General features: G+C 45.6%; 1 protein-coding gene across 1 annotated transcript in view; it reads left to right on the forward strand.

The window, feature by feature from the left end:
* Positions 1 to 1,220: 1,220 nt before the first annotated feature.
* SMG5 (SMG5 nonsense mediated mRNA decay factor) overlaps positions 1,221 to 11,940 on the forward strand; it is a gene marked incomplete at its 5' end in the record, with an annotated part of 19,281 nt that continues 8,561 nt past the window's right edge. The window contains 10 exons of the mRNA XM_010074452.1: positions 1,221 to 1,330; positions 1,942 to 2,065; positions 2,699 to 2,855; positions 5,453 to 5,542; positions 7,527 to 7,616; positions 8,532 to 8,610; positions 9,178 to 9,303; positions 9,454 to 9,522; positions 10,653 to 10,861; positions 11,002 to 11,139. Of these exons, the coding sequence (XP_010072754.1) occupies positions 1,221 to 1,330; positions 1,942 to 2,065; positions 2,699 to 2,855; positions 5,453 to 5,542; positions 7,527 to 7,616; positions 8,532 to 8,610; positions 9,178 to 9,303; positions 9,454 to 9,522; positions 10,653 to 10,861; positions 11,002 to 11,139 (1,192 nt within the window). The remainder of the gene's footprint in view (positions 1,331 to 1,941; positions 2,066 to 2,698; positions 2,856 to 5,452; positions 5,543 to 7,526; positions 7,617 to 8,531; positions 8,611 to 9,177; positions 9,304 to 9,453; positions 9,523 to 10,652; positions 10,862 to 11,001; positions 11,140 to 11,940) is intronic.

The raw sequence follows: 11,940 nt of genomic DNA on the forward strand, positions 1-11,940 counted from the left end.
CTAAAAAATAAACCTTGTTGCTTTCACGTTTTCAGTTTCAGTTTGCGCTGTGCGGACAGTGGGGATTTTGGGGAGGGGAGCAGGCTGGCAGCAGCATCTACCTGTTTTTCAGGAGTTTGCTCTGGTCAGGTCTGTCTGCTGTATTTACAACACATCTTGCTTGTCTTCAGCTTCTTGTTCGAACAGCTCTCCCCATGCAGTAGGAGCAGGGAAGCTCTTAGAGCAAACGAGGAGTGACGGGTAGAGAGATGGGAAGCTGAGGGGAAGAAAAGTTTTTGTGGAGTTTGGTAGGTAATGGCTGGGCATGGCGTGGAGTCAGCAGCTGGGAAAAGGTAATTCCCGTGATGTATCGACGAGGGTACTTTCTCTCAGCTTCTGAAAGTCCCTGGTTTTATTTCACCCCAGTGTTCTGAAATTCTAGTCTGATTTGTTCACAGCTACAAACTTTCAAGTGCTTGAGATTTTACGCATGGTGTGGCGTTCTTCCTCCAGGATGAGAGTCTTGGGCAGTGATTCACAGAAGGACTTTTTTGTATGATTCAGATGCTTGGAGGTTGCTTGGTCTGCCTTTTAGCTGGCTTTCAGGGGAAAAATCCTGTAACAAAATTTATATTTTAGGCTGTTTTTGAGTATCTCTGTTACCTGTTGTTCAAATCTTAAGGGCTTTAATCAATGAATCACTGTAAAGATCAGGAAGTTTTGGCAAATGAAAAAGATGTGAGTTGCCTTCTTCCATAAACAAGTTGTTAAGGAAACAGGAATTGGTGGAGGTTTGACTCTTACCCTATCAAAACAGTAAGTATTAGAAATCAATCAATTTTTTAGTCGTTGGGTTTAAGACATTTAAATTAATCTGAGTGTATCTCTAGCATGATCTAATTGCTGAGGTTAAAAGTTGCTGACATGTCCAAAGACTTTTCTGACTTTGCTAATGTAGAAATAATTGAAATTTTTGACCAGACAGGCAGTGGGAACTGGTGATTAAACAGCTGATTTGCAGCAAAATCATTCCAGTGTATGTAACTCTGCTTTTTTTCTTCTTTCCGTAAGTTTTTAAAAATAGAACACAGAAAGAAAATCAATTAATATGGTGTGGTGGGATAATGTGGCTTGTTAGTAATGGAATTAACAATGGTTCTGTGCAGACGTTCCAGATCTCATTAAATAATCCCAGATAACAATAATAATAATAATAACCTAATCCTGAAACTGTTTCTGTGTTACCTTGCAGAGCAGTGGTAGAGGCCGTTCATCGGTTGGATCTCATCCTTAGTAACAAGGCAGCGTATCAAGAAGTGTTCAAGCCGGAGAACATCAGCTTGCGGAACAAGTAGGTTGGGCAGGACACTTATTTTTTAGATTTGGCTGGGGAAACTCCGTGTGAAGCAACACATGGGGGGTTTAAATCTCCAGTTTCACCATGTGTTTGATTTGATCCCAGCTGTTGACATGGGATCCCTCCAGGTTATTGGAGCAGAGGCTGGATTTCAGATCTGTGGCTAACTGTCCCTAGCTGGAGGCTTTCCTGGGTGCTGTTGTAATCCAAATAAGTCATCTTCATGTTGGCCGATGCCTTCCTTGTAATTATCGTTGAAAAACCATGTGGTGAAGAAAATTCCTACGTGTGTGTGTGAAATCTTTTATCAGGTTCAGAGGGTGCCTAGCGGGGATGATTTTTCTTACTAATTTTCTAAGCTGTCAAGACAATTCTTGACATTACTGCAATTTAGGAGGTTACTGATGGCCAGCTGAGCCAAGGTGAGCAGTTAGGTGTACGGCACCAGATGCTCTTGTGTGGGAGTTACACCAGCTGTACCATCACCAGGTGGCCCAGCTCATCCACCGTAATGAATTCAGATTTTCCTTTTTCTGTGCTTATGTAGTGGCAGCTGTATTTGAAGCTGCCGTAGCTAAATGTGGATTCTCTGCTGTCTGTCTCAGGCTGCGGGAGCTGTGTGTAAAGCTGATGTTCTTGCATCCAGTGGATTATGGAAGAAAAGCAGAAGAACTGCTCTGGAGAAAAGTTTACTATGAAGTTATCCAGCTCATTAAAACAAATAAAAAGGCAGGTATCTATGGTTCTGGCGTGAGAAAGTCTCTGGCTGTGCAGTGGGTGAGACCAGGTTTAAAAGCTTAATTTGCTTGGAGAAGTTGTGGTCTGAGCACAGGGCAGGAAGCCAGACACTCCTGGATTTTAATCCTGGAGCTGACACACGCTTCTTGGCTAGTTGTGGGCAGGTAACCCCAGTGACTGCTGAGAGAGCTGTTATTGCAGAGATTTCAACATAAAATTTGCTTCATTTTTATCTTACCATGTTCAAAAGACAGACATCTCCGTGCAGAATGACCTTAAGAGGCTTTTTCAGTGCTGATGGTTTAGTTTACTGGAGTTGATCACTGGAAAATACAAGATTCACACTTGGTGATCTGATTGTTGGAATGTATTTACGTTGTGCTCTAACCAGACAGCCTGATTTTATTTATTTTTTGTTGTGGCAAATATTTCTCCTTCTTGATATTGACCCTTAGCAAACAGCACTAGATACAACACTGTTGAGCAAGAGGAGGTACGGAACTGGGCAAAACCCATCACAGCTGAGCTGCCCACTATCCTGCTTCATACTTGCTATAACTTGGGTGGCTGGCCTAGAATGTTACCCAGACTGCATTGACATATTCTCATTTTCCTTCCCTCCAGCACATTCACAGCCGGAGCACTCTGGAGTGTGCGTACCGGACTCACTTAGTTGCTGGCATAGGATTTTACCAGCACCTTCTCCTCTACATCCAGTCTCACTATCAGCTGGAGCTGCAGTGCTGCATTGACTGGACGCACGTAACAGACCCTCTAATAGGTGAGTGCTCGGTGTGTCGGACTCGTGGGTAAAGCCTGCATCCCAGACGGGTGGCTTCTCCTTGCACTAGTCCCTCTTTGTTTTGGCATTCGAGGGATTATCTTTTTTTTTTTTTTTTTTACTGATTAGCCAGTTATCTGTTTAGAACACACTGTCTGTTCGCTCTTTTCCATGCCACTGTTTTGTTGGTTTTTTAAAATACTAAACCAGGGAAGAAAGAAGGGTTTCTAACAGGAAGAAAATGCTGTTAGAAAATTCTTTAGTGTTTGGTGATGGCAGATTTTTCTGGAAAATTGAAGAGCACTTGTGGCTGTACTGAAGGTTTTTAAAAGCTTAATTAAAGCAGACAGTCAGACCATTGGGAGAATAGGTTCTTGAAATCAACAGATTTTTGTCAGGACATCCTATTCACTAGATGTGAGATATTGTTCCTTCACTTGGTGCCCCTTCTATATATATTCCCTTCACATACTTCGCAGTTGTACTGCGTATAGCTTTGAAACTGCTGTTGAATCGTGGACTGAGAACGTGAGGAAGCTCCTGTAACGCTGTTAGGTGTGTTAGCTGTCCTGGTTAGCCACCTCTGTGCTCTCCTTCAGATGCAGGGTACCTGAGGTATCTTACCTGTTAGGGGAGGAAGAATAAGAGTGTTTGCAGTCTTGAGACGGCTCAACGCTGGGTATGCGTTCACATCCTTGATAAACTTGTTCACATTTACTCCTGAGTTGTGCTCAGAGGCCTCCAGGCACGTGTTTCTGTTCGGGTGGGTCCAGATGAGAAACGGAGCCTCTGTCTGTTTTGTGAACTCTATTAGCAAGGGTTTAATTGATATTCTTAAAGGGGGTGGGGGGGGAGGATGGCAGAAACCAGCTTAAGAGAAGTTAGTATGTCTTCAGCAATAGAACATTTTGGTTGCTGGTATCCTATTGTTAGTTCTGGGAGATGATTGTATCGTGATCAGCTTTGAAATGTCGGTGGAAAAGGCAGATGTCCCTGGCAACTGTTGCTTTGAGAAGCGTATCTCAGTACTGCAGAATTAGTAAATTCTCAAAATGAACATTCCAGATGGATTTGTACCCCGTGGTGCATGATTGTGTTTGACAGGCTCCCCTTATTTGCGTTTCTTAGTGTGTTTAGGCTCTTTAATTAAGAGGATGCAGCAAATGAGTATGTACCTGGATAACAGAGACATAACCTTGCATATCCAGAGAAGATGGATGTGTAAGAATCCCGTATGGACCACAAATCAGGGTGGACACATCTTGATGGTTATATAAATGGCAGCAAGAGGATTCAAGGCAAAAAAGAAAGAGAGGATAGATCCGATAGCGTACGAGGCCACAGCTTTGAAGGCTGTGTGTTTGTACGATGCGGCTCATACAGTGGCTGTAAGTAGGAACCGTTCCTCACTGCTCCAGATTTCACTTCCACCCTTGTAAACTGAGCCAAGAGGGAAGCAACTCGGACTGCAGACTGGACTGGTCCTATAAGTCTTCCTACAGGATTCCTGCTTGGGGGAATTTTCTCCTCCAGAAGGTGGGAGCCCTTGGCAACAGGAAGACTGAACCTAAACTGGAACCATGCTGCTGGTCTGCTCGGTGGCAGGAAATGCTCTCTGGAGAGGAAAGGTGAACGCGGTTGCCTGTGCCTCCTGATCTCTGGCTGAACCACGGCCCCGCTGGCTGGGGAGAAGGTGCTAACGGGGAGAAGGGAAGCACGGTCTGGCCAGTGTCATCGCCTCCCAGGAACTGAGTCATGTTTGGTGGTTTAAGTTTGTTCAGATCAACTGGCTGGAGCCTTCCCCTGTTACTTTTGACACTTTCCGCTGCCTGAACTGCTTTTTTTTCCTCCGGAGGCCGTTCTTTCTAACTAACTGCAGCTACCCTGTCTACAAAACAGATTTGCTGCCTTGATTTTTCCTTGTTTTACTTTTTTTCCTCCCTTTTTGCTTGGCCAGTCCTAAATCTAGATCCCAGTCTCGAGACAATGAGGTTGTTCCCATCTTCCAAGTCAGGGAGGGTGCGAGCACATCGTACGCTACTGCCAGGTGCAAGCGTGCTCAGACTTTGTTCTGGCTTCCAGGGACTTGCGCCAGCTCCTATCTGAAGGCCTCATTAGCCACGCTAACAAAATCAGCCTTTCAGCAGGCCTTGTTAGCTTGTTCTCAGTGCTGGGTTAACATCGTCACACGGCTCGTAGGCAGGACTTGGCCTTTGTCCTCTTGTCTGAGTGCAGAGCGAGCCAGCTCTCTGTGGCATCCACCTTGTAGACAAAGTCTGAGTGACAGTCATTTCCGTGGCTGGTGGTGATGCGGTGACATGCACTGCCCCTCGTCAGCAGGGAATTGAAGGCGGAGTGGGTGAGCGTCGGTGTCTTCATATATTTTATACATTTATCCTCCGCACTTTGACAAGGGTGAACCAGGGCTGGTCTACGAGATGCCACAGATGGCAACCAAGAGTGGGATCTCCCCGTGTGGTCTTTTGTTTTCACCTAGTGAGATGTTGGGTGTCTCGGGCAGAGGCATAAGCTGCTCCTGTGTCTTTCCAGCAGCCTTTTTACCCAGCGGTGTATGTCATTTCATATTTCTCGTGTAGGCTGCAAGAAACCTGTGTCTGCATCGGAGAAGGAGATGGAGTGGGCACAGATGGCATGTCACAGATGCCTGGTTTATCTGGGAGATCTAGGTAAGGAGACCATTGGTTTTCAGGGCAACTTTTAATACATTAAAAAGATTCTGCCCGTACAGTGCCGAGTTCATCGTTGTTAGTCTCCAGCCATAGTTACTCGCAGACACTGGTTTCCCTCCGACACCTTTGGCTGCGACTGCTATAAGATGAAATCACTGAGGATAACTGAACTGCTACAAATCACAGAAGCTTTGGTTTTGGGCAAGGAGATGAGGAGTTTGCTATTGACACACAGCTGTATCCTTGTCTGTGTAAGAACGGAAGCCTTTGCTTTTATTTGTGTTGTTTGGACAGTGTGAGGGAAACTCAAAAGTGGGATGACTTCTCAGCTCAGACTTGCTTTAAGGTTGCCTTACACAGCTGCTGTCATCCAAACAACAGTGATTGAAAATCAGATTTGTTAAGCAATATCTGGAATCAATCTGGAGTGGTAGGCCACTGCAGAGCCCCAGCTTCTTTGTCATTGTCTCTGGCTGTGTGTCATCCTTTTTGTAGCAGACGTGTCTATCCCACAGTCACGACCTCCTGAAGAGCGTGGTAAGTGTGTCAGCTTCTTGCTTGATTGTGAACACGTGGGAGTGAAGGCAGTGGGAAAACATGTAATTGTGTGAAAAACAGCTATTTGAAAAGGAGCGCAGGTAAATGTGCTTGACACGCAGCAACCTTCAAGCTCTTGAAAGCTGTTTGGCATTATTGTAGCACACGAATCAGCCTAAAAATGGAATTGCAAATAAATGCCTTACAGGAGTAGTAAGAATGACTTAACGTGACTGGTGGGAGAGAAGCGTGCTCACCTCTTCACAGTGCTTTCATCTAAGGCTTCCAAAATGCCTGCTATTGTTAACAAAAAAAAAAAAAAAGGGGGGGGGGGGGGGAAAACAGGCTAGCCACAGCCAGGTATTTTTATTAGGTCAGCTGAGCTGCTTTGGATTTCACACTCTGCTGTAGTAGCATATAGTCTGAGGTACTGGAAAATGGAGCACAACTCTGAGTTATTTCAAGGATAATTGAATAGGCACTTAATGCATAGAGCAGATTAATTTCTTCCTTTTGCTTATGTGCTGCTACAAGCACTGAGGCATATCCCCTTTGCTTGAAGTGGCAGGGATTGTGATGTACAGAATAGTGCAGTTAAAATAAAAGTGCTTCAGACAGGCCTGGTGAACCCTGAACGTCTGTCGTGGTTTGACCTGGCTGGCCCAAACACCACGCAGCCGCTTGCTCACCCTCCCCACTCCCAGGGATGGGGGAGAGAACGAAAGGGGTAAAGGGAAAAGAGACTCATGTGTTGAGATAAGAACAATGTAATAACCAAACTGCAATAAAATTTAAAATAATAATAATAAAAATAGTAATATGTACAAGTATACAAATGAGTGAAGCACAGTGCAGCTGCTCATTACCCAATGACTGAGGCTTAGCCCATTCCTGGCTAATGATCCCGGAGCAGGGAGAGTCCTGAAACCACAATTCCGGAAAAGAGATAAAAGTCCAAGAGCCAACTGAGAGAGAGATGACCCAGAGACAGGACTTCCGAACAGAGCCTCACCTATATCCTGGGCATGGTATGGAACAGACCATTGGCCAATTTGGATCTCAATCCTGAACCGACGTTCGAATCCTAAGCCAGTAGTTGTGAGCTGTGCTTCCTCTCCTACACCTGCAGGACATGAGAAGCTAAAAAGTCCTTGACTGTCCTGACAACAGCTATAACCATCAATAAGTTATCAGACTTCTTCTCAGCACGAATCCCAAACACAGCCTCACACAAGCCACTATGAAGGAAGCTAACTCTGTCCCAGCTGAAACCACGACATCTCTGTGTTTCACCAAGAGCTGTTCTTTGATGGTTTTTTTGACTTGGCCAGTATTTCTGGTTTTGTGGTGTTTTTAATCTTTAGGGAAATGGTGCTTCTCTGCAGAAGGGAAGAGAGGACGGTGCCTTCTGGTTTCTGATGTTCAGTGTGTGGTTTTCTTTCAGCTCGCTATCAGAACGAACTGGCAGGTGTGGACACAGAGCTGCTGGCTGAGCGGTTTTACTATCAAGCTCTTTCTGTTGCACCACAAATTGGTGAGTGAGTTACCGTGAATTTGTAGTCATTAAAATCATGTTGCCACAACCTAAAAACAATTGTGATACTGCTGCGTTCAGGTTTATATCCTGCTGCTGAGAGAGGAGTGGTTTTATTCTCTGATTAAAATTACTTCCGTCTTTGAGACTCTCTCTCACTGGCAAGCCAAAGAGAGGAGTTAACACAAAGGTGCTCTTTGACAATGACCTTGACGTACTTGTCTGATAACCTCTGGGACGCTCAGACTTCCGTGGGTGTGGTAAAGTTGTGCTTGTCTGGCTAAGGGAAGGTCCGGCTGCCCGTTGCCAGAAGCAGAGCATTATTGGTCATCTCCCTATTTTCACCCCTGCAAAAATATCTCGCATGCTGCTTTCTCCTTCAGAAGTGACTACCTTAGGAGAACGCATCGTGGCAGGAGTTGAGAGCCTGGCTTACCTTAGCGTGCAGTTCCAGAAGAATGTTTTCTCTGTGCTGTCTTTGCAGAGTTCTTACCGAGTTGTTTGACTGGCTGATCCTAAATACCAATAAGTGACAAACATTTACGTACCGCAGTGAGCTGGAACAGAACTCTTACATGATGGTGTCTGTGTCCAGAGGAATACAGCGTAACAGAGTCAAGGCCATGGCATTGTTAATACAGAGGAGGAGGCATTGTTTGCTCTGCTTTCTTACGTAGATAACTGTCGGGAATGTGGGGAGGATCGGAAGGCACTATAAAACAGAAAAAAAAAAAAACCAAACCCTAGGTGGCGAAAGGATCGAGTAGTCCAGACCTTTGTACTGCAGCTTTACTATTGTTTGCATCTCCTGGCTTCCCTCCCACGTGGAAATGTGTGGGAAGGAAAGGATCTGCTTTCTAGCAGGGCCATTGGAGAATTGGAAGTTAATTCCATTGCCCCTCTCTCTCATGACAGGCATGCCCTTTAACCAGCTGGGGACATTGGCAGGAAGTAAATACTACAATGTGGAAGCTACCTATTGCTACTTACGCTGGTGAGTGTCTGAGGACAGAGAATCCGTGCGCTGTGGTTGCTGGTGCCAGATTATTTTCTCCTTGACTTTGGACTTGGACCTGTTTTGAGGGGAGTGGGGGGAGAGAGATGGGTTTATTTCACCCTTGAGCAGGACTGATAGTAAGAGTGAGGCTTGGTCACACCAAGCCATCATACTGGTCACTAAAATACATGCGGGGAGCTGCGCTTGGGGGGTTTCATCGAGACCCTCTGCCTGTGCTGGAGGGCCAGGCGTGAACAGGAGTGGATGTGCTGAGTGAAGCACCCCGCACGGTGAGGTGGGTGGAATTCAGTTATCTGAACATGGCCTTAAGGCACAAATTTGAAAAAAAAGTGCATAAATGTCGCAGCTGGAGCTGTGGTACAGCTTGGAGTGGGGTTTGCAGACATCAGTGGGAGCTGAGTAACCCAGGATGTTCAAACAAAAGCACTAGGTACCTGTCTTCATGCTTAGATACCCAAATACCTTTTTAGTGAATTAAAGCCATAAAGTGTGAGCGACCTTGTGGGAAAGTGACTTTTGATGTGCTCTGTTCTGGTATCTCAGTATCCAGTCTGAAGTGTCCTTTGAAGGTGCCTATGGGAACCTGAAGCGGCTTTACGACAAAGCAGCCAAAATGTATCACCAATTGAAGAAATGTGAAACCAGAAGGTTGTCTCCAAGCAAGAAGCGGTAAGAGGGAGGAGAAAAGGAGAGGGTTGCAGGCAGAGGCTTTGACATTAGTGTCGTTCTCTGGGTTGTGAGTCGGGTCTTTCTGAGAAGTCTAGCCCATCTCTGTGGCGGGGTACCTGCCTTACAGTGTTTTCTTCTCTATCTTTTTAGAGGCAAAGACATTAAGAGGTTGCTGGTGAGCTTTATGTACCTGCAGAGTCTCTTGCAGCCAAAGAGCAGGTAAGGTTACGGCAGATTGTATCTTTTGTTGGTAACTCACAGCAGCAGGCATTCAGAATTGGAAGAGACTGTTCCCTGTAGGATAACAGTGCCTGTGCTGAGGCTTTCTGCCAAAAGGTCCAAGATTTTACTCTTCTAACCTTGCAGGGAGAGTGAAAAAGATTGTCTTCCAAGGGAGGCTGAAATACCAAAGGCTTAAATACTTTGTGACTCTGGCTAAATCAAGCCGGTAGCTGGGTGAATGTTGAACTCTTGAGCCTCGCAGCTCATCTCTGTGCTGTACTATGCCTTTGGTGTTTTCTTGCCTTGTGTCTTTTTGTTTGGTTGGTGTTTTTTTACTGGGGACCTCAAGACAGGATGCATTCAGTACTCCAGTGCCAAATAAAGAGGAATAATAATTTTCCTCAGCCTGCTGGCTGTGCTCTTGCTTATGCAGCCCAGTATGGGGTTAGCTTTCAATACTGACTTACACCAGAGTGGAACTTCAAGGCTCATTTAATATCCACTTAACGCATAGTTAGCGCATAGGAAAATCTGAAATTACTTCAATTTCCCAAGCATGTTGTCTCCTGAAAAGAGTTTGCTAGATATTTTGGGGACAGGGTTATTTTGTAACTAGGAGACTTCCATGGCCCCTTGTACTCCATGCCATGGGTGCTTCCTTTGAACCAGCCAACAGCTACAGAAGATTTTGGAATATTCTTACGGGGCTGCAAGTTAGAGCCGTGGGAGGAGGAAAGGTTGAGTCCACAGTTTGTGCACTGCAATGTGATTCTTTAACTGAGCAGTGGATTAGAAAGTATTGCTGCCTTTAGTGTTGAAGTGTAAGTGTATCTTAACGGCCACTGCTTGAGCTCCCAGGAAAAGCGTCATATATTTTTTGGTGACCCATCTCTTTGCAGGGAGGTGCTCTAGTTATCGTTTCTCTTTAGTTTAGCAGCTTTGGAGCAGAAGACATAATCTGATTCACCTCACTTGCTTTCCAGAGCTCTGCAGTATATTCCCTGGTGCTATCCTGTCTAGTGCTAAAGGATAGCCCAGCTTCCAGTTTTGGTTCAGTTTTCATGCAGACATTTCCAGGAGCTTGAGCCTTGAATAATAATTCTTGATTATTTTTTCCTTTTGTTAAGCTCTCTGGATTCTGAGCTGACGTCTCTCTGCCAGTCTGTGCTGGAGGATTTCAACCTGTGCTTGTTCTACCTGCCTTCTCCTCCTAATCTGAGCTCAACTAGTGAAGACGAAGAAGAGTATGAGAGTGGCTACTCCTTCCTTCCTGATCTCCTGATCTTTCGCATGGTGATCATCTGCCTTATGAGCGTTCACAGCCTCAAGAGGGCAGGTAACCAGTGCTTTGTTCAGCTCTTCAGAAATGTAATAACATTCAGCAGTCCAGCTAGGCTGAAGATGTTGTCTGAATTGGCATTCACATTTCGGACTAGCGATCAGTCTTCTCCACCTCATTATGCTGTCTTGTTGCAGGTTCAAAGCAGTACAGCGCAGCCATCGCTTTCACGCTGGCCCTGTTCTCTCATCTGATAAATCACGTCAATATTCGCCTGCAGGCAGAGCTGGAAGAAGGGGAAAATCCAGTCCCAGCCTTTCAGAGTGATGGCACAGGTGAGAGGACAGAGCCAGTATAAGCTGGGTCTCCCCGGTTGCCTGCCTGTAGGGCTGGCTTTTACTTTTCCTTCCTAAATCTCCTGGGCACGGGTTTTGTAGTGTAGTGCCTGAGTGGTGTTACGAGACATCTTGATCTTTGGCTGCTGGGCTGAAAACCCCAAAGATGGGTAATTTGCTGAGACAGATTCTCTGTGAGTATCAGAATCATCCCAGGCTGAAAATGTTGCTTTTCTTGTTGTAAGGAGTTACCTTTCTGTATCTCTTGGCAGCTCATTTATCGCCTGTTCACCCCAGTCTGTGCTCCTTAGTTTCTCTCTGTTTGTTGTTATTTACTGGGCTCTTTTCTCCTCCACCGAGGAGATGATCTCAGGTGAAACACGTGGACAGAGCAGTGTCTACGGGAGGCAGGCTCTGCTCAGCACCTCTCATCTCTGTTCAGACTGAAACAGATCTTTAGTTTCAGGGGGATCCTGTTGAGCAGAGAATAAAGCTGCTGAATCTTTCCCCTGCACACAGTGAATTTGTAATATTTCACAGAACACAAGGCTGGAGTTTTCCTGGTCAAAAGCAACAGCGAATGACTCCTCCCCTGCATGGGTTTTGGAGCTGTTGGGGTGACATAGGGCTGCTGGAAAGGCTGTGAGCATGTTGGTCAAGGAAGGGATTAGGTCAGCTCAGGTTAGTTAGAGGGAGGAGTGGCTGGTTTGATCATGCTGACTGGCTCTCAGACCGTAGAAAGCTGGGGAAAAGATTGAAGATTCAACTGTGTGTTTTCTACTGGTCTGAAGCTGCCTGATA

The sequence above is a fragment of the Pterocles gutturalis genome, unplaced genomic scaffold, assembly GCF_000699245.1.
Source record: "Pterocles gutturalis isolate BGI_N339 unplaced genomic scaffold, ASM69924v1 scaffold31751, whole genome shotgun sequence".
Lineage (NCBI taxonomy): Eukaryota > Metazoa > Chordata > Aves > Pterocliformes > Pteroclidae > Pterocles > Pterocles gutturalis.